Below are 22,045 nucleotides of genomic sequence, written 5' to 3'. Positions count from 1 at the left end.
GGGAACGCCATTGTGTTTTATTGAGTAGCCCAGCGTGGGCGCGGTGAGCCCCCAGAGAGGGGGAACGCCATTGTGTTTTATTGAGTAGCCCAGTGTGGGCGTGGCGAGCCCCCAGAGAGGGGGAATGCCCTTGAACGTTATTGAGTAGCCCAGTGTGGGCACGGCGAGCCCCAGAAAGGGGAACGCCATTGTGCTTTGTGGAGTAGCCCAGTGTGGGTGCACGGTCATAGCGAGCCCGGCCGCAGGCTAGTGCGGCAATCCCCCTCAGACCAAGGCAGGGCGCTGCGGTTGCCCCTGAGAAGACAGGGAGTAGCAGCGCGGGGAGCCAGAGTCAGGGAGGGTATCCGTGCGGTTGGCCCATAGGACCGGAGGCCCGCTAGGGAGTCCCGGAGCGGAACCACACCGGCAGGGGAGGCCCAGAGTGGGCCAGACGAGAGTCCCAGCAAGAGGCTGGGCACGAGAGAGGGAGCCCAGAGTGGGCCACATGAGAGAGGAGGCCCGGGAAGCGGGCGTATAGACCAAACAACGTCCATTACATCTGCGAGGCTTGGGGCGTGGTATCAGGGGAGGTAGGAGCCACGCATAGCCCATAAGGCTGGGGCGCTTAGGTAGCGCCATTGTACGGGGAGACCCACGAGGGGTCCAGGAGCTGACAGGCCCGAGGAAACACAAGGCAGCCTCCCTATTACATATTACACCAAGACGTGGCAGGCGAGAATGGAGGGTGCCCTCTGGCCGGAGTAGCGCTGTGAGAGGGCCTCAAGGAGATCACGGCCCTCCGCGAGGACCCCGCCGTGACAGTTGTCTTGGAAAATGGCATAGCTTCTCTGGTAAATGAATCCCTTTCCTTGACAATGTATATACAGAATAGGGGGGAGGGCCTTTGATATAGCTATGCCAGTTGAGACTCTGTAGTGTACACCAGTATGGAAACAGGATCGTATATTTTGATATGTATGTTGTAAGTACTATGCTGTTGTCAAATATCCCAGGATATGGGCAGGTGAAAAACATATTGAGTTAAAGGAAGTGTGACATATCATGCTTCAGCTGTTTTGTGGTAACTGCTTCATGTATTCAGTTCTATTATTCTACTGTTAATGAAAACTAAAGCTGAGCAGCTTACCTGTGAATGAAACAGGACTAAGTTTCTATAGTTTAGCTTCCCCTGTGTGGAACTATGTGGACATGAGTGAGCACATAAAATGTCTACCACAGAACTGGTGATGCATGCCCCTAGTTTTCAGTAGATATAGCTTGTTCATTTGTTAGTGCCTTTATTGATGTTAATTATGTTGATAATGCCTATATCTTGAAATGATTGGGATAGGCAGTGCTATATGTATGAAAATATATTAGCATATAAATAGAAATACTTTTTTATTTGTAACTCTTATTTCTCAATGTTATAGGTGGCACATTTTTACAATTCTATTGATCAACAAATGATTCAGAGTCAGAAGCCAATGATGTTACAGTCTGCTTTAGCATTTGAACAGATAATTAAGGTAAAGGGATTCCTTTTTGTTGTTTTAATCTTTGGCAATGCGACTGGTGTGGGTGTGTAATACTCTGTTTTTATTCTATGATTACTTATTAGAGGCTTTTTTAAGTGTAACCTTCCAGTGATGGTTGAGAACATCTTTTCCATGAGCACTTAGTTAGATGGTTATGACTTTCATTCTGATAGAATCCTTTAGAGACCAGTTATTTCTTTCTAATTTCCATATAGGATTACTATAATGTTCTTTCTAGGGGATTGCCCTTAAAACCAGTTGGAAGCTACAGCTAGGGCAGAATGCACCTGCCTGCTTATGCATTGGCCACACACACACACACACACACACACACACACACACACACACACACACGTACGTTATAGTCAGGGTGACATCCTTATCCTCTTTTCAGCCCCATTAGAATATGAAAAAGGACAGAGTGCTGTAAAGAGGTCCTAATCCCTATATACATTTATTTCCCCAGTGCAAACAATGTAGGAAGCAGCCAGTGGGCTGCCTCCATATAGGGAGGGACCAGATGGCCCCCGACGGTGGCTGCAGGTGCCAGGGTGCACGCAGCTGGGGACAGGAGAACTCTCCAGTCTGCAGCTGCATGCATAGAAGCAACTTGCATATAGCTGGGGTCAGGGAGCTCCCCAGTCCCCATTTCTAGGCACTGTGTATATAGCTGGGAACCTGGAAGTTATCCAGTTCACAGCTGTATAAGCCTCAGTCCAGAAGCAGCATGCATGCAAGCCAGGTACCAAGGGGCTCCATGGAGGCAGCTGCGTGCACCCTGGTGTGTGCAGCTGAGCATTAGGCCAGCTTGAGGCCACTGTGTACAGCCTGATGCCGGTTGCATGCCATATGTTCACACGGAAGTGTGATAAAAACCAGCTACAAAGATGTCCCACAGTAAATAACTGGTTTCCCATTTCATCACACCATAAGTTGTTTGAATGTGTGGCATGTTACAAGCAGACAAGGTTCCTTGGGTGAATTTGATATCTTTTATTAGACCAACCCAAATGGTTGGAGAATAGTTATTAAGCAAGCTTTCGGGTTCAAAAACCCTTCGTCAGGCTAAGGACGCTTCAGCAGTTGGTGTGTGCTCTTCCTGGATGGAATGAAAAGTAAAGAAGCCAGGGGCTGGGCTGGGGAGTCAGTTGCCAGGCAGATTATAATGTATCAAAAATCCAATGTCTATGTTTAGTCCATGATCTCTAGTATCCAGGAGGTTGATGAAATGGAACTCATAGGCTTGTCTCTGGGAAGTGTTGTGTAAGTTTCCCTTGAGGATCAGGACTGAGAGATTGGAGACAGAGTGGCCCTCCTGTGAGAAATGTGCTCCCACCGGTAATTGAGTGTTTCTGTCTTTGATGGATTTCTGGTGTGCGTTCATTCTGGTGCGCAGTTGTTGTTTGGTCTCTCCTACATATCTTCCATCAGGGCATTTGGTGCATTGGATGAGGTATATTACATTTCTGGAGGTGCAGCTGTAAGATCCTGATCCAATATATCATGCAGTTAACACACCAATTGCACAATAAATGTAATATCTGCCAGGACCCATACTAGGACAGGGCTTCCATGCATAGAACTGAGGAGATTCTGGGTTAATTTATGCTTCATACAACATCTTTGAGAGGTGTGCTGATAGTCTCCCTGGGGACTGTCTCTTTAATCTCCAGCATAGTGCAGGATCAGGACAGCTCAGAAGCGGCTTAAAGCTACTCTACCTTCCCCTCTTTGGACTGTGAGTTCTATGTTGTATCCTTTATTCAACTCTGTGTTCACAATCTAATTCATGCATGGTTCATTTGCTATGTTACAGATGTAGCAAGACATTCAAAAAACAAGATAAAAATGCAAGAAACGTCTATGTCTTCTGAATAAAACTAAAGTCAGAGTATCTGAAACTACAGTGTAGTTTTAAACAGTCACTTAATTCTTGGAGAACATGTAAATTTAGAGAAGTAAATAATTGTGAGCCAGTTCATCATTCATCCCATGCAGAAGTATAAGAAAACAAAGTGGGAATAAGGTGCCTTACACTTTACTTCTGCTTTCTGTGTTCAGGTAGAGGCAGGCTTTGCTGAGGGGCAATACCCTCTGTCCCTAGTGGTAGATGGGCAGAGAGTAAAGGCTTGATTATCCCAATACACCCAGTAGTGTAGTTATACTGGTGTATCATGGTATATATAGTGTGGTGTGTAAGCTATGATAGTTTATTCTCTCTCCAGAACACTGGAGCAAAAGGGAAGGAGATTCAGTTTCTGTTACAATTTCCTTCCAATCTTGCCCTTTATAATGGTTTAAATTGCAAAAGATCTAGAGCTACATCTATTTTTATATTTGTCATTAAATCTTACTCATTTGCCTTTTTTAAGCATTCAAAAGTTGGTTCTGGGGAAAAGACTCAGATAACTTGGGATAATCCCAAAGAATTAGAAGCATATATCCAAAAACTCCAAACTGCTGCTGAACGGCTTTCCACTGAAAACAGAAAACTAAGGAAGTGGCACACTAGCTTTATTGAAAAAGTAAGTTTTAATAATGAAATGGAAATAATGTTTTGTACAACTTAACTTCTTTCTTTCATCTATTTTGGCAGCAGTAACTAACATAATAGCACATACTAAAATATTTTTAACAGGTTATTGCTCTGATGAATATTGATCTACTTCGGCATCAGCAGCATTGGAAGGATGGACTACAGGAACTCAGAAGTGGGTTCACCAGTGCTGAGATGCAGGTATGGTTTCATTATTATATTGTAGTCTGGGAAAAGTTTCTTATGTTTTCGGTAATAGTTAAGAAGAACTAGTAAAATGGCAAATGATACAAAACTAGTGTCAAAAACATATTTTTCTAAGGCAGAATAGCATATTTATGTGCAGTTTAAAATTAGAATTGCACTTCCATTTTACATAATGATTTGCCAAAACAGCTATCATGTTTTCTATCTGGCCCTCTAGGCTACCAGTGGAGTACTGGGGCATGTAGCAGTGGAAGCAGCTTTGACTCCAATCTGGGGCATGTGGTGGTGGCAGTTCCAGCTCTGACCAGGGCAGGTGGCGGTGGCAGTGGTAGCTCCACCATGGATGTGGTAGCCAGGAAGCTGTGCTGTGGTAGTGGCAATGGGCAAAGTGGTTGGAAGGCAACCAGAGCTGTATCAGTCCTTGCTTGCCCTTCTGCCCCTGATTGTTAGAGCCCAAGAGCCCCAGATTCTGTGGCAGGCCACACTCCCAATGTCCAGTGGTTCCCTGGCAGCCTGGCAGGCCTCATAGATACCCCTGCTGCAAAGTAAGAAATGCTTTTTTGACATATCATTTAAATCAGTAGGAACATGTTGTCTTTGCAATATATGGGCTTCAATCTTAGATGAATATGATATTCTCAGCATTTTCTAGTGTAAAAATGGAAGACTGGAATACTGTGGTCAGATGTTTGCAGGTGAATAAAGAAGCTATTTTTTTCCTGTATTTTCTTTATCACGAGCTAATGAATTTTTCATATTCGAATTATGTGAGGGGCAAGGATTTTATAGCTGATATTATTTATTAGACTGATTGCATGGTTCAGATGGAGTTAGACAAGCTTTCAAATACAGTGCATTCTTCTAGATTTTTAGTTTCACATATAAGTTTGGGGTGGCATGGACCAGCACTGGTGTGGGCGTGGGGCAGGGCTGCAATGTGGCAGTTGCCTCTAGCCGCAGCTCCTGCCAGCAGGTCCCAGCCTATCCTGTTTGGTGGCTGGGCACACAGGGTGTCATCTGTGGTGGGGATATGGGATTTGGGGTGGAGTTTATAGGTGGGTATAGGGTCTGTGGGGGTGAGGTTTGTGGGGGGAATTTGGGGCTTCTGCGAGGGTTTGGGGGGTGTGGGGTTTGTGGCTGGGTATGCGAGTGGGTCCTTTTTGGGGGTAGTTCGGAGGTGTGGGGGACTATGTGGGTGGTGGGCTTCTTGGAAGGGGTGGGTCCCCCACCTGCCCCCCCCCCCCCCCCCCCCCCCCCCCAGCACACAGCCTCCCTGCAGCAGCAGTGGCTGTCAGGGCACTCAGGGCTCTCCTGACCGAGCTCCTCAATAGTGTGGGGCAGCACAGCCACCTGGTACCCAGCACCACCTATATATCACATAGATTCATAGATTGTAGAATCAGAAGGGACCACAATGGATCATCGTGTCTGACCCCCTGCCCCTGGCAGGAAAGAGGACCGAGGTCAGATGACCCCAGCCAGGTGACTATCTAGCCTCCTCTTGAAGACCTCCAAGCTAGGTGATAGCACCAGCTCTCTTGGAAGCCCATTCCGGATCCTGGCCACCCTTACTGTGAAAAATTTCTTCCTAATATCTAACCTAAATCCACTCTCAACTAGTTTACACCCGTTATTCCTAGTCACTCCCTGGGACGCCCTAGTAAACACAGCTTCCCCTATTCCCTGTTGGCCTCCCCTAATAAGTTTATAGGCGGCCACAAGATCTCCCCTCAGCCGTCTCTTGTGAAGGCTGAAGAGATTCAGCTCTCTCAGCCTCCCTCCATAGGGTCTATCACGAAGGCCACTAATCATGTGAGTGGCCCTCCTCTGGACCCTCTCGAGATTCCCCGTGTCCCTCTTGAAGTGCGGTGCCCACAACTGGACACAGTACTCCAACTGCAGCCTGACCAGTGCCGCATAGAGGGGGAGCATCACCTCCTTTGATCTATTAGTCATGCACCTGCTAATGCACGACAAGGTGCGATTGGCCTTGTTGATGGCCTCGTTACATTGCTGGCTCATATTCATCTTGGAGTCAGTTATGACTCCAAGATCCCTCTCTGCCTCTGAGCTGCTGAGAAGGACACTCCCCAACCTATAGGTGTGCTGGGGGTTCCTCCTTCCCAGGTGGAGTACCTTACATTTATCTTTATTAAATTGCATCCTATTTCTCTCTGCCCATTGATCCAACCTGTCCAGGTCAGCCTGAATCTGCTCCCTGCCCTCCGGTGTACTAACTTTGCCCCATAACTTGGCATCCTCAGCGAACTTGGAGAGGGTACTCTCCACGCCCTCGTCCAAATCGCTGATGAAGATATTGAATAATATCGGTTCAAGGACCGAACCTTGCAGGACCCCACTGCCCACCTCCCTCCAGGCCGAGAAGGAACCATCCACCGCCACTCTCTGGGTGCGGTCCCTAAGCCAGTTGGCCACCCACCTGACCGTGTAGGTGTCTACTCCACAGTCTGCTAGCTTCCCAATGAGGATAGGGTGTGAAACTGTGTCGAAGGCCTTCCTAAAGTCCAGGAAGATGACATCAACCTCGACACCCGCATCCAGGCAATGTGTGACCTGGTCATAGAAGGCTACAAGGTTTGTCAGGCAGGATCTACCTGTGAGAAACCCGTGCTGATTTCCCCTCAGCATCGTTTGCCCTGCTGGGCCTGCACAAATGTGTTCTTTGATCATTTTCTCTAGCATTTTCCCAGGAATAGAGGTAAGACTGACTGGTCTAAAGTTACCCAGCTCATCCCTTCTCCCTTTCTTGAAAATGGGCACCACATTGGCCCTTCTCCAGTCCTCAGGGACCTGGCCGGAGCACCATGAGTGCTCGAACAGCTGTGCCAGCGGCTCAGCTATGACACTGGCCAATTCTTTCAGCAGCCGTGGATGGAGGTCATCCAGGCCTGCTGACTTGTACCCATCCAGCTCCTCCAGGAGCTCCTTAACTATTTCAGAACTAACCGTAGGCAGACTGGTGCCATGTGGACATCCGTCAATGATCGAGGTTGGGGAATTGGCTTGGTTGGTACATAGAAATACTGAAGTGAAGAACTCATTGAAGAGCTCTGCTTTTTTCCCTGCGTCAACCACCAACTGTCCTGATTTGTGCTGCAGGGGCCCTATGTTGCTCTGAGCTTTCCTTTTGTCCGCTATATACCTGAAGAAGGACTTTTTATTGTCCTTGATTGTTGAAGCCAGCCTGAGCTCAAGCCCCACCTTGGCCTGTCTAACTGATTCCCTGCAATAGCGTGCCAGGGAGATATATTCCTCTTTGGTGGCTGCTCCCTGCTTCCATTGCCTATACATCTCTTTCTTTGCCCCCAGACTTCCCTGGAGTTCCCTGTTCAGCCAAGGGGGCTTTTTTGCCCCCTTATCTCTCTTCCTACATAATGGGATAGACTCCTTTTTGTGCCCCAAGGATCACTCCCTTGAGATACCTCCAACCCTCCTGGACCCCCGTATGCTCTGTGTTCTTGAGTCGCATCCCCTCACTAACTAGCCTTCTAAGCTTGCTAAAGTTGGCCCTTCTGAAGTCCCAACACCTTAGCCCCACTAGTTACTTTACCCACCCTTCACTGAATAGTGAACTTGACCGAGTGATGGTCACTATCTCCCAGGCTACCATGAACTCACATGTTCCCCACGAGATCATCCTCTGTTGCTAAGACCAGGTCAAGCAAGGCACTACCCCTGGTGGGACTAGACACCACCTGGGTTAGGTGGAGGTCCTGCACACAGTGTAAGAACCTCCATGAGCAGCTTGTTTTGGCTGTCTGCTCCTCCCAACAGATATCTGGGTAGTTTAGATCACCTATGACCACCGCCTCCCTCGCCTGTGTGGCTTCTGCTAGCTGCCTGGAGAATACATTGTCTAGCTCTTGATCCTGTTGAGGAGGCCTGTAGTAGACCCCCACAACCAAGTCCTTTTCCCCTGGCCCCCCCTAGATCCTGACCCACAATGCCTCAGTGTTCCCCTCCTCCACCCCCGCCTTTATGTTAAGGAGAAGTATACGTCTTCCACCATTGAGTGGACCTGGCCTGGCCTGGCCTGGCCTGGCCTGGGGTCATGCACCTTTGGGCAGCACCGGGCAGCTCTGGCTGTCACCCAGGCTTCTGGCACCACTCACAGGGGCCACGCATCGCGCCAGGTCCTGTCTCCATGTAACCTGCTCAGCCCAACAGCACGTTGGGTACTCGGAGGCAAGACCGGTCCTGGCCCAATGCGCAGCCCCTGCAAGTGGTGTCGGGACCCCGGGTGACAAGAGTGGCCCAGTCCTGCCTGAAGATGCATGGCCCCTGGCTAAGTCAAGCCAGGCCCGTGCAATGTGATACAGGCGGTGCCAGGTGCCAGGCAGCCAGGGCTGCGCTGTGCTGCACTGCCGCGGGGTAGCTCTGCCAGGAGGGCCCTGAGCACTCTGATATCCACTGCTGCTGCAGGGGGGCTGTGCGCCATTCAGGGGGCAGGCAAGAGACCCACCCCTCCGGAGCAGCCCACCACCCACACGTAGTCCCCCACACCCTCACGGCCCCCCACCTCCAGTCCTGACCACCCCTAGTCTCTACTTACCTGGGACAGAGCCTGGATCCGGGTCACGCTGCAGCCTTGCCCCACTCCTGTTTGCTCTGCACACTGAGGCAGTGTGCTGAATCACTGGGACAAGGGGCAGCCATAGAGATGGCCTGGCCACCTGCCAGAGCATCTCTTTGGAGGACCTTGCCTCTGGTTGCTTTAGGGCATGCTCCAGGAGCACTACTTTTTTCCGTGGGGTGGTTTTTGTTTGTTTGTTTGTTTGTTTTTTGATACCTGGATTTCCAGGTATCAAATTTAGAGCCTGTGCTGCAAATATGCAGCACAGAACATTTTTTTTGTTCCCAGCGTGCCTCTTGCAGCATCTCAAACTGCTTTGAGATGCTGCAACAGGTACGTGCGCACTCATCTAGATGCACCCCTTGAGGGTAATTGACCTCAAGTCATCTACTTTCCATAAGAATAGGTTATGTAGTAGTGAGACCACTGTCCATTTCTCCTGTTAAAGCCACACCACTAATACCCAAGACCAAAAGAGTCAGCGCAAGAGGGGTACAAGAAGGACCTCAGAGAGGTTCATTAAATTACAAAGCTTTTATTTTCTGTGGTAGATTTTACATTAATCTTATTAATTCTGCTTAATCCTATTCTCCCTGTTGTGTGAAACATAGCTTGCTGGTTTCCAGTTGTTACTGCATACAGACAAAAGCTGTCTAGCACAATGAGACTTTTTCCCTCTGAAACTTTTCTTCTGCTAGCAGCTTCTTTTCTCATTCAATTCTCTGTGGTCCTCTGGTAAAATATCGAGTGTGATTTGTAACAAATTAAAATTTTTCTCTAAAAGGAGATGGAGAATTGCCTTAAGGCTATTTGATACAATTTCAAGTTGCTTTCTTAACTGCTGGAGTGTTTTTGCAGCTTTGGAAGAGCTCTTCTGGGAGACTGAGCTGTAGGGCACAGATTAGTCTTAAAGCCTCCAGCACCAACGTTGCAATACCTCTGGTTTCCCCAAAAGTAAGCCATTAAACGTTTCTGATAAATGAGGTAAGAAGCTGCTAGCAAAGAGAATTACCTGAAGAAAGCTTCTTATTTCTTTTTGATTTATGTTGTCCTTTGAAAAACTGCATTGCTTTACAAGTGACTGGTTTATGAAGTTCTTTTACTGAGTGGAAGTATATGATATTAATTTGGGCTTTCTCATGAGATAAGAAATTACAGTAAAATTCTCTTTAATCATTTCTGTCAGTATGTTCTTTCTTCTGTAGACACCTTCTTTTGTTACTGGCTTCTTTGCTCAGAGATAACATGTAATAGTTTATTTGTTAGCTGAAACTAATTTTTGAAACTGCACATTTGTTTTCTAAAACATGTTTAAAGCTAGGGTCCCAAATTCTAGGAAGAGGGGATTTGGCATTGTGATACATCTGGTTTAGCACCTTATTTGACAGCAACAAATCCTATATGCATCAGAAGAAAGTGCAGAACTTTCATAGTAGACAGTTTTTGGATAGTGTGCCCCAATTTTATCTTGAATGAAGCTTGGCCTTGAAACATGAGATTTTTCTGTTCTGTCCAATTTTATGTTTGCATTAGGTGTTATAACTCTCAGTATTATTATCCAAATAAACACCTCTCTGTTTGGATCTCACTAAGTTATTGTCCTCAGTGCATTCTAGCAGTGAGTTCTATTGTCTAATTTTGCTTTGTGGGAAAGTATATCCTTTTATCGATTATATTGGTCCGCATTGGATCGGCACTGATAAAAGGAAAATTGACACTATCGGCAATCAGCTTTCTTTGGCCAGCGTAGCCAATATTGCTACCAATAAGTGCCGCGTGCATATGCACAGCCACAGCATGCACATGGCCAGGAATGCAGCTGGGCAACTTGGAGAGCAGTGTCTGGCCGGTAAGTCTGTGGTGGCGGGAAGGGGCGGGGGGAGGAAGAGGTATGTTGGCGGGGGAAGGGATCGGGGGAGGGAAGAGGTGTGTGTATGGGGGGGCAGATTGAGGCCCCCACACTGAGGGAGGGAGTGGGGCTGGGACTGGGGCATGAGCAGGGGTGGATGCTGCTCAGCCAGGGGTAGGGCAGGGCACAAGACGGAGCCTTGGGTGGCTCATCCGGGGGTGGTGGTGGGGGGGACACACAGCTCCCTGCCACTGTGTACACCCCCAGGGGAGGCATGGGGATCATGTACCTCCTGGATTTGTATGTGGGGTGAGGGCGGGCTGCCTGGTATAGGCTTGGGGCCAGGGGCTACACTAGTCTCTTCCCGGTGGGGGCTGGGCTGGGGCTGTGCTTGGGGCAGGTGGGGGCAGGGCAGGTGGCAGTGATGCTGGGAGGGGGGGGCTAATGGGTGGGCTTACAGTCACCCCAAAATTCCCTGTAGCTCCCCTATAACCCCATCTACCAGCACTGCCCCTGCCTGCCTTGAGCACAATCCTGGCCTAGCCCCCCTGCCAGGAAGAGGCTGGCACAGCCCCTGGACCTGAGCCCACAGTGGGCAGCCTGCCCTCACCCTGCACATAAATATTGGGGGGAACATGACCCCCATGCCTCCCCTGGAGGTGCATGCAATGGCATGGAGCTGCCCCCACCTTCCCATCTCCCCACAACCCCCAGATGAGCTGCCTGCAGCTCCATCTTGTGGCCTGCCCTGGCTGGCCAGCCCCTGCCCCATTCCCTCCCTCACCATGGTGGCCTTGAACTGCTTCCGCCCCCCCCCCCCCCCCCCCCCCCCCCCGCCCCCCGAGAATTACCAGCCAGACACTGCTCTCCAAGTTGCCGGGCAATATATTGGTTATTGGATGAATATTGGCCAATATGGCTGGTTAATAATTGCCCATCGGTATTAGCCAAAAAAATCTTTTAATGGTGCACCCCTAAGGGAAGGGTATGTAAACTAAGTGAATGTTCTTAAATTTTAGGGTGTTCATTCATGTGACATGAAAGCATGGAGACAACACTGGAATCATCAACTCTACAAAGCCCTGGAGCATCAATATCAAATGGGTTTAGAGGCACTCAATGAGAATCTAACAGAAATCAATATTGATTTAACTTTCAAGTAAGATGATTTTTTTTTTTCTACTGGAAAGGTGCTCTTGCTGGAAATCTGCTGAACATTTCAATTTGATGTAACTTGTTCCACATCTAGACAAGGAAGATTGCAATTCAGACCTCCTTTTGAAGAAGTACGAGCTAGATACTACAGAGAAATGAAGAGATTCATCTCCATTCCAAACCAGTTTAGGGGAGTGAGTGAAACAGAAGAAGAATCTATCTTTGCTGTTATGACTGAGAGGAACGCAAGTGGATTTCTGACCACTTTCAGTAAAGCAGAGGATTTGTTCAGAAGATTGGGAGAAGTTTCAAATCAATTTAAGGTCTTTACAGTTTTATGATTGAGTTAAATTATTTCTTTTAGAATTATTTACATTTTCATGGACAACCATTTTAGAAATACCTGAGCTTTGACTTTTTTGTTACTCTCTTGGCTCTATAGCCTTGATTTAACAAAACACATGAGAAAGTGTTTGACCTTAGGCATATGAGGAAATGTTTCCATATTCAACAAAACACTTATGCATCTGGCATTTCATTTTTAAATTTTGATATCTCTGAGACTTGCTTCTTCTTGTCCAAGATATGTTTTACATCATCTTTAGAAAGTGTGGGCATATCATACCAGTCTGTAACTTCTAACTGGGTACTGACTAATGCTAAATATCTTTTATAAAAACAGAACTTCTCGATGTTATGATCAAAATTGTTAAATTGAAAAAGGGCACATATTTAAATAAATTAGTTTGAGAATACAATAAAAAGTATAATCTTTGTTTTAACATTAATGCAAAGTGGTTATTTGTTATTTTAAAATTCCTTTTTTCTTTTTTATATACTAATATACAATGTTGAAAAGGAATGGGTTGTATTTGGACAAGTAGATATGGAAATTCTGGTGGAAAAGCATCTTTCTAGTGAACAGGACTGGGAAAAAAACTTTAAAGCATTAAAAGTAAGAGGCAAAGAAGCAGAACGCCTTCCAAGGTACAGTATAGCTACCCATTTTTATCTTTGAACAGTGGGTTATTTATTGGCCAATTACTATAGTGCAATAGTGTAATAGATATCTTCTTTTCATATGAAAAAATAGGTGCAGTTTCAATACTCTTTTTAACATCAATATATTTTCATATATTTAACTCTCTCTTTGTCAGATTGGTATTATAATTTGCTGTGCTGTTACAGAACTTTTTGCTTGACTCCATCTCCTACCAAAATAATTTAAAAGGCCCCCATAGATTTCATGAGAGCTTTGAAGACAGTAAGACAGGACCTGATCCTACCAGATACATTGCCTACTGCTGGTAGCACCCACCGATTCACTCCTGTGCCTGTAATAAGTGCTTAGGGACTTTGCAAAAGCTTATGCCTAAGTATTTTTAGGATTATGCCCTTAATTCTTAGTGTTCCATCAATATGTATTTAACTTTAAGTAGAAGTAGTCCTTTTGACTGCAGTGACACTATAAATGTGCAGAATTAAGCATATGTCTAAGTATTTGTAGGATGAGGGCCTTAATCTGTCACAGCTACCGTTAAAATTGTGTGTGTGTGTGTGTGTGTGTGTGTGTGTGTGTGCGCGCACACGCATGCATGCACGCATTTGCCTGTATAAAGGCTGTGGTCTTTGAAAATGTGTTAATAATGTAAGTTAATGTGTGAATGTACAGTTATTAAACCACAACATTTATTTATGGATCTTTTATATAGAACGTTCTTTTCTTTTTAGAATATTATGCTGCAAAATGTTAAAAATATTTAGTTAATGACATTTACCATTTTTTACTCTTTTTTACATTTTACATTTACTTTGTATCATAATGGAAATATTACTTTTCATCTTTAACTTTTGTCTTGTATGTTTTGGAATCTATCATACTAAATCTTGAAGCACCATCAAGATAGACTGCTTAATTGTTAATTGTAACCCTGTGAAGACAGTGATTGATGATTTTATCCAGAAGTTGTATGATGTTCTTGTCCTTTCTTTGAGAAAGTCCATACAAGGTAAATGATTTTGATGCGTAGTATTTAAATGTTGTTGTATCTGGTGACATGTAGTAACTCTTTTATTTATTCAAATCATTTATTATTTGGAATAATGAAATTGAAAAATTATTATGCGGAAAAAGTGGTTTATTATTAGTTTCAATTAGGGGCATTTGAAGTAAATGTGTATCTTCTTGTTCACCTATTTGCTCTTTATTAGATCTGGTAAATTTAATTTGGTCATAGCTATTCCAGCAGTAACCCAATCTGTATGAATTTATCCTCTTTGTTCCTATTCTGGAGATGATTACTAGGGAGATATGGTGATTTGAGAAATGAGATTTTATTTACATTTTTGAAATTCTTTGCTAGCATCATATTGAGTAGTAGAGTTACTTTCTCAGCGAGAGCCGGTGAAGCCCTTAGATACCTGGAAGTTAGGTTCGTAAGTTTTAGGCAGCTGACTTTGAGTGTAGAATCTCAAACCAGAGATAAGTATATTGAGTTCATATAAATTATAGGAAGGTAGTTAGTCATGTTAGTCTGAAGTCAGGTAGAAGGCAGGGCAGGATGGCACCTTAGGCCATGTCCAGATGAGTGCAGCCGTTTGTTTCCCCTAGGGAATGCCCATGACACCTGCGCTGTGGCACGTGGCAGGTTACCCTGGGTGGGGTGGGGGAGGCTGGCGTCCTGGGGGCCTTAGGGAGCTGCAGCTGCAGCACTTCCTGCAGCTGGGAGCCTGGCCTGCAGTTGGAATATAGCTCCAACCAGCCAGGCTCCAGTCTTGGTCAGGGAGTGCTGCTGCCACATGCACCACCCTGTTTTTTTTTTGCTTTGGGTTATCTTGACCTCAGGATTTCCCAGGGTCAAAACCCCTCACCCATGCTGCAAGGTAGCAGCACGGGGCATGCCTGCATGTGCGGTATGTGGCGCTGCAGGTGGGTCTGTGGCACCACATACACATGTCCATGCACATCTGAATGCGGCCTTAGGTTAGGGACAGACATTCAGAAATCTGGAGCCTGAACTGATTCAGTCTTTGCAGGTAACTCAAACCTGCCTAGGTTAAACCAATTTGTAACAGCACAGACATTCCTTGTGGAATGAGAGAATGTGGGCACATGCCTGCAGTTGCTGAGACCAGGTGCCAGGAGGTGCTAGACCATGCCCTGGGCTGCAGGGAAGCTGTCCTGGGGGTGTGGCCAGCCTGGGCAGTAGCCTGGGCTGTTCTGGTCAGAGAGGGGTTTAATTCCCCAACCCTTGTCCCACTGGCAGGGACCCGAGCTGGGTCTGCTGGGCGCTACCCCCTCAGCATGGCCCCCGAGGCAGAGGGGGCAGGAAGGTGTTATTCGCCACTCTACCCCAACTGCCCCCAGGGGACTGCAACTGGGTCTGCTGCCCTGACTGCTCCAATTGCTCCCTGCTTGGGGCAAGTGGCAGAATAAGCCCCTTCCACCGGCTGCCAGTGGGAGGGGAATAACCCCTTTCCCTGCCTACTGCCTAAGGGGCTCTGCCGCCTGGCCTCTGGCTGTGCCCATGCGCTGCCACTGCAGTGGCGAGAGGACAGGGCCCTTGATCCAGGCAGCAGGCCCTGTTATAGTGTTGGGGAGCGCAAGCCGCTTCCCAGCGGGTGTGGGGAGGGAACGCTGCAGCGTGGGCAGAGCTGTGGTGGATTGTGCATGGTAACACTGGAGTCTGGAGAGGGCCAGAGCCCCATGCAGCACCACTGCAGTCCGCAGCATTTTTCCCCGCTGGGAAGAGGCTTGTGCTTGGGGAAACCATGATGGGGGCTGCTGCCTACATCATGGTCGCTCTCCTCTTGCTGCTCCAGTGGCCAGGCAGGGGCAGGGCCAGACACCAGCAAGCAGGGCCCCTTAGGCGGGGAGCAGGAACCAGGGTTATTCCGTCCTCTGCCTCCGGGGCACCACAGCAGGGTCTGCCTGTCCCAGCCATTGCTGCTACCGCTTGCTCTGTGCCTGGGGAAAGTGGCAGAATAAGCCTCGTCCTTCCCCCCCCCACTTCCTCCAGCATCTTGTGGAAGGGGCTTATTCCATCGCTTGCTCCAGTGGCAATGGCATTTAGGGCAGGCAAAACCTGCTGTGGTGCCCCGGGGGCAGAGGGGAGAAATAACCCTGCTCCCTGCCCCCCGCCTAAGGGGCCCTGCCCGCTGGCATCTGGCCCTGTCCCCACCCCCGCCTGGCTGCTGGCGTGGCATGGAGGATGTGACCATGATGGGGGCAGCAGCCTCTGTCATGGTTTCCCCAAGCACAAGCCTCTTCCCAGCAGGGGGCCACGCTGTGGTGCGAGGAAAGCTGCTGCAGACTATGGTTTGGCAGTGGCAGCAGCAGTGGCTTGGAGGTATCTGGCCCCCTCCAAGCCCTGGTGCTGCCATGTGCAGTCCACTGCAGCTCTGTCAGCTCTGCAGTGGGGCCCTGCACTGAGAACTGGCTCACGCTCCCTCACCCTATGTCAGGGTCTGCTGTCCCCATCAAGGGCCCTGCCCTCTTGCTGCTGCAGCGGCTGGACAGGGGTGCAGCGAGATGCTGGTTAGGAGGGCCCCTTAGATGGGTGGGAGGAAGGAGGTGCGGTGGGGATGGTGGCTATTCTCCCCACCTCCAGTGTCTGGCGGAGTGGGATTATTCCGCCTGCCCCAAGCAGGTAGTGAGTGGCAGTGGCGGCATTTGGGGCGGGTGGACCTGGCTGTGGTCCCCCGGGGGCAGTGCGGGTAGGGAGGGAATAATCCCACTCCCTACTGCCTCTGCCTCAAGGGCCATGCTGGCTTGCTGCTGCAGCTGCAGGCGTGGTGAGGCGGGGTGCACCTGGCAGACCTGGCTCTTGTCCTTTCAGGTGGGACAGGGAGGTGGGAATTAAACCCCTCTCTGGCTAGACCCCTGTCCCTGCTCAGCTGGGGAGCAGAGGCATGGGGCCAGCCCTGCTCCACTGGAGCAGTGAGTCCAGCCCAGACAGGATGTTGGGGGACTCTGGTTTAAGTTTAAACCAGGAGGGGGCCTGGGACAGACATTGCATAAACCGGTTTGAGCTCAATCATTTAAATCTGATACTACATTCACCCAGGTTTATCTCAAACTAGTTTTGGCCATTTTGAAACTGGTTTATGTGCACTGAATGTCTGCTCTGTTACAGGTTTAAACTAGTTTGTGGTCACTTAAACCAGTTTATTTGTAATGTCTGTCCCTAGCCTTGGTGTCTAACTGGATCAGCTCCTCTCTAAGGGGCCACCTGGCCCAGACTTCTATAAAGTTCAGAGGGAGAGCTAGGTGTCTTAGAAGGGAGTTTCAAAAACTGTGCATACTGTTTGAGGAGTTGACCAACCTAACCAAATGGAAGAAACCAGCATGGGAAGGTATTTAAAATCATGTGCTTCTCTGGAGTTTAGGGATCTGAGTCAGGTCTGCAGGGAAGTACCTCCACAGAGACAGGATCTAAATCCTAGAATCCTCTTTAACTGTTCTGTCAAAGAACTGAAAAAAGTTCATAAAACTTTCACTTTTCTTACTCCCTCACCTTAGGGCATTTGGGTGTAGAATTGGAAGACTGTCTCTGCTTCCAAGGCTGATAATACATTGCACATGAAAAAGTCATTACATTAAAATGCATACATATGTGCAGACAAGGTTCTTTGGGTAAATCGGATATCTTTTATTAGACCTACTCAAATAGTTGGAAACAATTCTTCTTTGCAACCTTCCAGGCACAAACACCCTTAGTCAGGCTGAGGAAGCATCTGCAGTTGGTGTGTGCTCTTCCTGGATGGAATAGTAAAGAAGCCAGAGGCTGGTATGTATGCAAGAAAGCTAGTCAGCGACAATGTAAATTAAGGAGTCAATGGGTGAGAGACAGGTTGGGCAGGGGGTTGGGGAATGAATGTACGGTTTTCCCTTGCCAACCGCTGGGGTTAGGTTCCTGAAAATTCCCGTGGTTGGCAAAACTGTTGTTGGCAAGACGAAAGGCTTATGGGAAAAGTGGCAGGTGGCAGGCTGGTGCGTGGCCACAGAAAACCGTGATTACTCAATACTGTATACCGTGGTAGCCAAAATGGTATATAGAATATTAAGCACGGATACTCAGAACTGTGGTTGGCAAAACTGTGAGGGAAACCTATAGCTGGTAAATAGTGGAGAGGTAGCTGGGGAGTCAGACGTTAGGCAGATGCTTCCTTAGCCTGATGAAGGGTGTTTGTGCCTGAAAGCTTGCAAAGAAGAATTTTTTACAACTATTTGATTTGGTCTAATAAAATATCAGATTTACCCAAAGAACCTTGTCTCCTTGTATGCTTGGACCAACACAGCTACAACCTATACCCCGAAATACATATGTGCATGCACACGTGTGCATGCATGATGCAGACACAGACATGCGCACGCACACACATGGATAATCCTGGGAGCAGGGATTAGAATTGGACCTCTCTGAGGGTTTATGTATTGTTCTGCTCTGTTTCTGCATCTCATTTGAACTCAGGCAGGAGCTGGCACCCCATTGTTCAGGCAGGGGCAATTCTGGGCAATAAGAGAAGTAGAAGTACAAGGGTTTATGGAGATGTATAAGCAAAAAGGGAGGTACTGAGAGATAGATTTACAAAGTTATTTAGTAATCTAATTTCCCAGTGTAATTACTGGGAGATAAGGAACTGAAATAGGAGTAAGGCACCTGAATACATTTGTGAATTTTGGCCCTAGTAAGTATAGGTGAGCACTGAGTCAGATAGATAGTTTTACATCTTCATTAATAATTTTGAGGATGGGATTGACTGTATACCTGGCAGATTTGTGGATGATGAAACTAGGTGAAGTTGTCAAAACTTTGGAGGATCGGATTAAGATTCAGGATGACCTTGATGAACTGGAAAAATGGTCCAGAATTTATGAATGAAATCCCAAATGGAGGAGTTCAAAGTTCTGCACCTGAGATGGAGCAATGACATTCATGCATAGTCACAAACTGGGGGATGACTAATGAGGCTGCAGTGCTGCCAAAAAGGACACAGGGGTTAGAGTGGGCTCTAAAACAAAATTATTCTCCTGTTGCAAAAAAGACTAGTAGCATGACAGGAATATCACTTGAAAGTCAAATGATGCTCTATTCAGCTCTGGTAAGAACTCCCCTGGAGTACCGTTCCAGTTTTGGGCATCACACTCCAAGAAAAATGTGGAAAAATTAGAAAGAATCCAGCAGAGAGCAACAAACATAATTAGAGATCTAGGAAAGATGACATAAGAAAAGGTCGGAAGAACTTTCTCTGCTTAGGAAAAGAGAAGATGGAGGGACGATTTGATAACAGTCTTCAAATACTTGAAGGGTAGTTATAAAGTGGATGGGCACTTGGGGACAGGAGCAATGGTCTTAACTGGAAGCAAGGGAAATTTAGGTTGGATATTAGGAAGAACTTTCTCATTATATGGATGGTTAAGCATTGGAAAAGATTATCTAAATAGGTCGTGGAATTTTCATCCTTGGAAGTTTTTAAGTACAGATAAAACCAGTGGTGCTCAAACTTCTGGCCCCGTTGAACATATATGAGTGGCATGGGACTGGATCCTGTGTGGGGTTGTAGCATGAGGGCAGTTTGTGGGTGCAGTCCAGTGCACTGGACTGACCCTATGTGCCTGGATCCAGCCACATGCCAGACCAGCCCTGTGTGCCTAGACTTGGCTGCATACTAACCCAACCCTGCACGCCCAAAACTGACTGCACTGGCCTGACCCAGAGCACCCAGACCTAGTCATGGTCTGGCACACAGGGCCTCATTATCTGGCTCACAGGACTCCCCAGCCTCATGAGTCTGGACATTTGGCAACAGGGGAGTGGCCATTAATGCTGCCCTTCCCATCAGATTTCTGGATCATTGCAGAGGCCCATGCTTCAGATTACACAGCTCTATATGCCGGATTTGGCCCCTGGGTTAGATAAACACTAGGTTGGCTATACAGGGTTGATTATGCCTTGAGTAGGTGATTGAATTAGGTGACCTCCTGAGGTTCCTTTGAAGCCCTACTTTTTAGTGATGCTATTACTCCGACTTCTGGGCCTCTGGCAGATATTACAATCATTGTAAAGTTGGTATGTGAGGAATGGTATGCCCGATCTCCAAACTTACATGTCTTGCCATGCCAGTTGTGCATGGCAAGATGCACAATTTTGGGGATTAGGGATATAATTCCTGAGATCCCAGTCACATGACTGAAGATGGCAAAGCCTGGCATGGGGGACCTAGATCCTCACGGTGAGTTCCTCATGTGCCAGTAGTGTTGATGCAGTTGGTATTAGGGATCTGGTTCCCTCATCCTTGATTTTCAGTGGACAAGGAGAATCCTCAAATCCCAAATTTGGAACAGGGGCTTCTTCCAGAGAATGGGCAGGAGAAAGCCCTGGTTTTGGACTTGGGAGCTGGGGCTGCCTCCAGGGATCAGGTGAAGAGCATCCCCAAGTCCCGAAGCTGGTATCTGGGGCTGCTTCCAGTTGGCAGGGGAGAGCCCCAGGTCTCAGAACTGTGGCCTGGGGCTGCCTCCAGGGATTTCCTGGTTCTCAGTGAAAGCATGCAGCTTGGGACTATGGACCTCCAGCTGGAGACTGGAGGGCTCCACAGTGCTCAGGTGTATGTGCCCCAACCCTGTTCCTTCAGAGCTGGAATGAATGCAACTGGGCACTGGGGAGCCTGGGTCCCCAGGTGTGGTTGCTATAGATTCAGTATTGGCTGCACAGCATGGCTTTAAATGTTTCTGTGCTGGATAGTCCATAGACTTGGCATACAAAGACATTTAAAACCACACCAATGCTACATCTCACATTTTCAAATTAAGGTTTGATACAAACAAGCTACAAAGAGGTTCTGCATTATATATGGAACTTTTATGTGACTTGTTTGCCTTTTTCATTCCATAAATTTGCTGAATGTTTGGCATGTTGCAGTTTATGGCATGATTAACATGTTAATTGTGCCATAAGTATAACATCTGCCAGGGCTTTGGATTGCACTTTTGGATGTATGGGCCTAAAATCTGCCTAAATTCTGTTTGGGTATATGACTCCTTTTTTGAATCTGACCAACACTTTAGATTGATCCTACCTAAATGGGGTTTGGACAGAATTTAGACCATTAAGGTAATCCTTGGGAGTACCTAATCAATGGGTTGCAGAATCATATTCTGTCTTGTTTGTTTTCCATAGCCACATAGTTCTTGCATTTCTGGCTGTTCACTGGCTCAGCTTTAGTGGGAGATTTTGATAAAGCAAGGTTAATGCCCTATCCCCGGATCATGATTCATGACCGTGACAATTTAGCATGGAGTATTTCTGTGACCTTAAGATTTTTATTATTTTTTGTGTGTAATATATTTTTTCAAATTTTCTCTACATAGCTCATCTACATGACGTTTCTTCATTTCTAACTGATGCAATGGAAGCATTAATAGTTAGGCCCCATAGTGTAGAGGAGCTAGCAGAAGATAATTTAAAGTATAAAAAATTGCAAGAAAAAAAGGAAGAGGTAAGCCTTTATTTCATCATAAACCACTGTTCAAAAGCAGATAAAATGTGTTTTTGTCTATGCCTAGAGACAGCGAATAGTATTACAGGGCTCTGCTAATTAAAACCATACATTTTTTTTTTTTTTTAAATGAAGGGAGGATTTAGTGCCCTCTTGTATCTGCTGCTTCAGCTACCAATGTTGCATGCACTTGCAGGTTCTGCAGAACCAGTCATCAGTAAATTTATTAATAATGTTGATTTTGAGTTGTATTTCTCTTTCTGCTCTCAAATCCATGTGAATGGATCTCTCCATTAGAGATTTTGTAAGCTGACTGATTCAGAATAGCATTCGCAAATATAGATCAGACTTCAGGATCAAGGCTTGCAGTTGCTGTATCTTGCTTCATGCTTGATTTAATTCTTTTGTGTATATGAGCACAATTAACTTAAAAAAAATGCACCACTGTATTTACGTGGATATAAGATGATCCTAAATTTAAGATTACATCTCCAGTAATTAGATTTCTTTATAAATTTGTTACAATTTTCCACGTATGGAATTTTATTATCGGAGTATTGTTTTTAAATTCATTCCCGCACTGCTGCAGGGGGGGCAGGTGGTATGGGGAGCAGGTGACATGGCCTGCCCCTGCTTGCCCCTGCTTAATAGCTTGCCCCTGCTTATGTCTGCTTCCTTGTTACCTCCCA

At 46.9% G+C, this 22,045-nt stretch overlaps 1 protein-coding gene and 1 long non-coding RNA gene across 2 annotated transcripts in view; one reads left to right on the top strand and one right to left on the bottom strand.

Moving 5' to 3' along the window:
• Positions 1 to 22,045, top strand: part of DYNC2H1 (dynein cytoplasmic 2 heavy chain 1) — a 430,672-nt gene that overhangs the window by 23,200 nt on the left and 385,427 nt on the right. The window contains exons 13-20 of the mRNA XM_006271584.4: positions 1,413 to 1,508; positions 3,890 to 4,042; positions 4,156 to 4,254; positions 11,723 to 11,862; positions 11,953 to 12,181; positions 12,718 to 12,845; positions 13,752 to 13,867; positions 21,229 to 21,356. Of these exons, the coding sequence (XP_006271646.1) occupies positions 1,413 to 1,508; positions 3,890 to 4,042; positions 4,156 to 4,254; positions 11,723 to 11,862; positions 11,953 to 12,181; positions 12,718 to 12,845; positions 13,752 to 13,867; positions 21,229 to 21,356 (1,089 nt within the window). The remainder of the gene's footprint in view (positions 1 to 1,412; positions 1,509 to 3,889; positions 4,043 to 4,155; positions 4,255 to 11,722; positions 11,863 to 11,952; positions 12,182 to 12,717; positions 12,846 to 13,751; positions 13,868 to 21,228; positions 21,357 to 22,045) is intronic.
• The window catches only part of LOC109281853 (uncharacterized), a 46,397-nt gene continuing 26,586 nt past the window's right edge, over positions 2,235 to 22,045 (bottom strand). The window contains exon 3 of the long non-coding RNA XR_002088646.2: positions 2,235 to 3,005. This is a non-coding gene — a long non-coding RNA (uncharacterized LOC109281853). The remainder of the gene's footprint in view (positions 3,006 to 22,045) is intronic.

This window comes from Alligator mississippiensis, chromosome 1 (genome assembly GCF_030867095.1).
Source record: "Alligator mississippiensis isolate rAllMis1 chromosome 1, rAllMis1, whole genome shotgun sequence".
In the NCBI taxonomy this organism is placed as follows: domain Eukaryota; kingdom Metazoa; phylum Chordata; order Crocodylia; family Alligatoridae; genus Alligator; species Alligator mississippiensis.
This window is presented reverse-complemented; position numbering and strand designations above follow the sequence as displayed.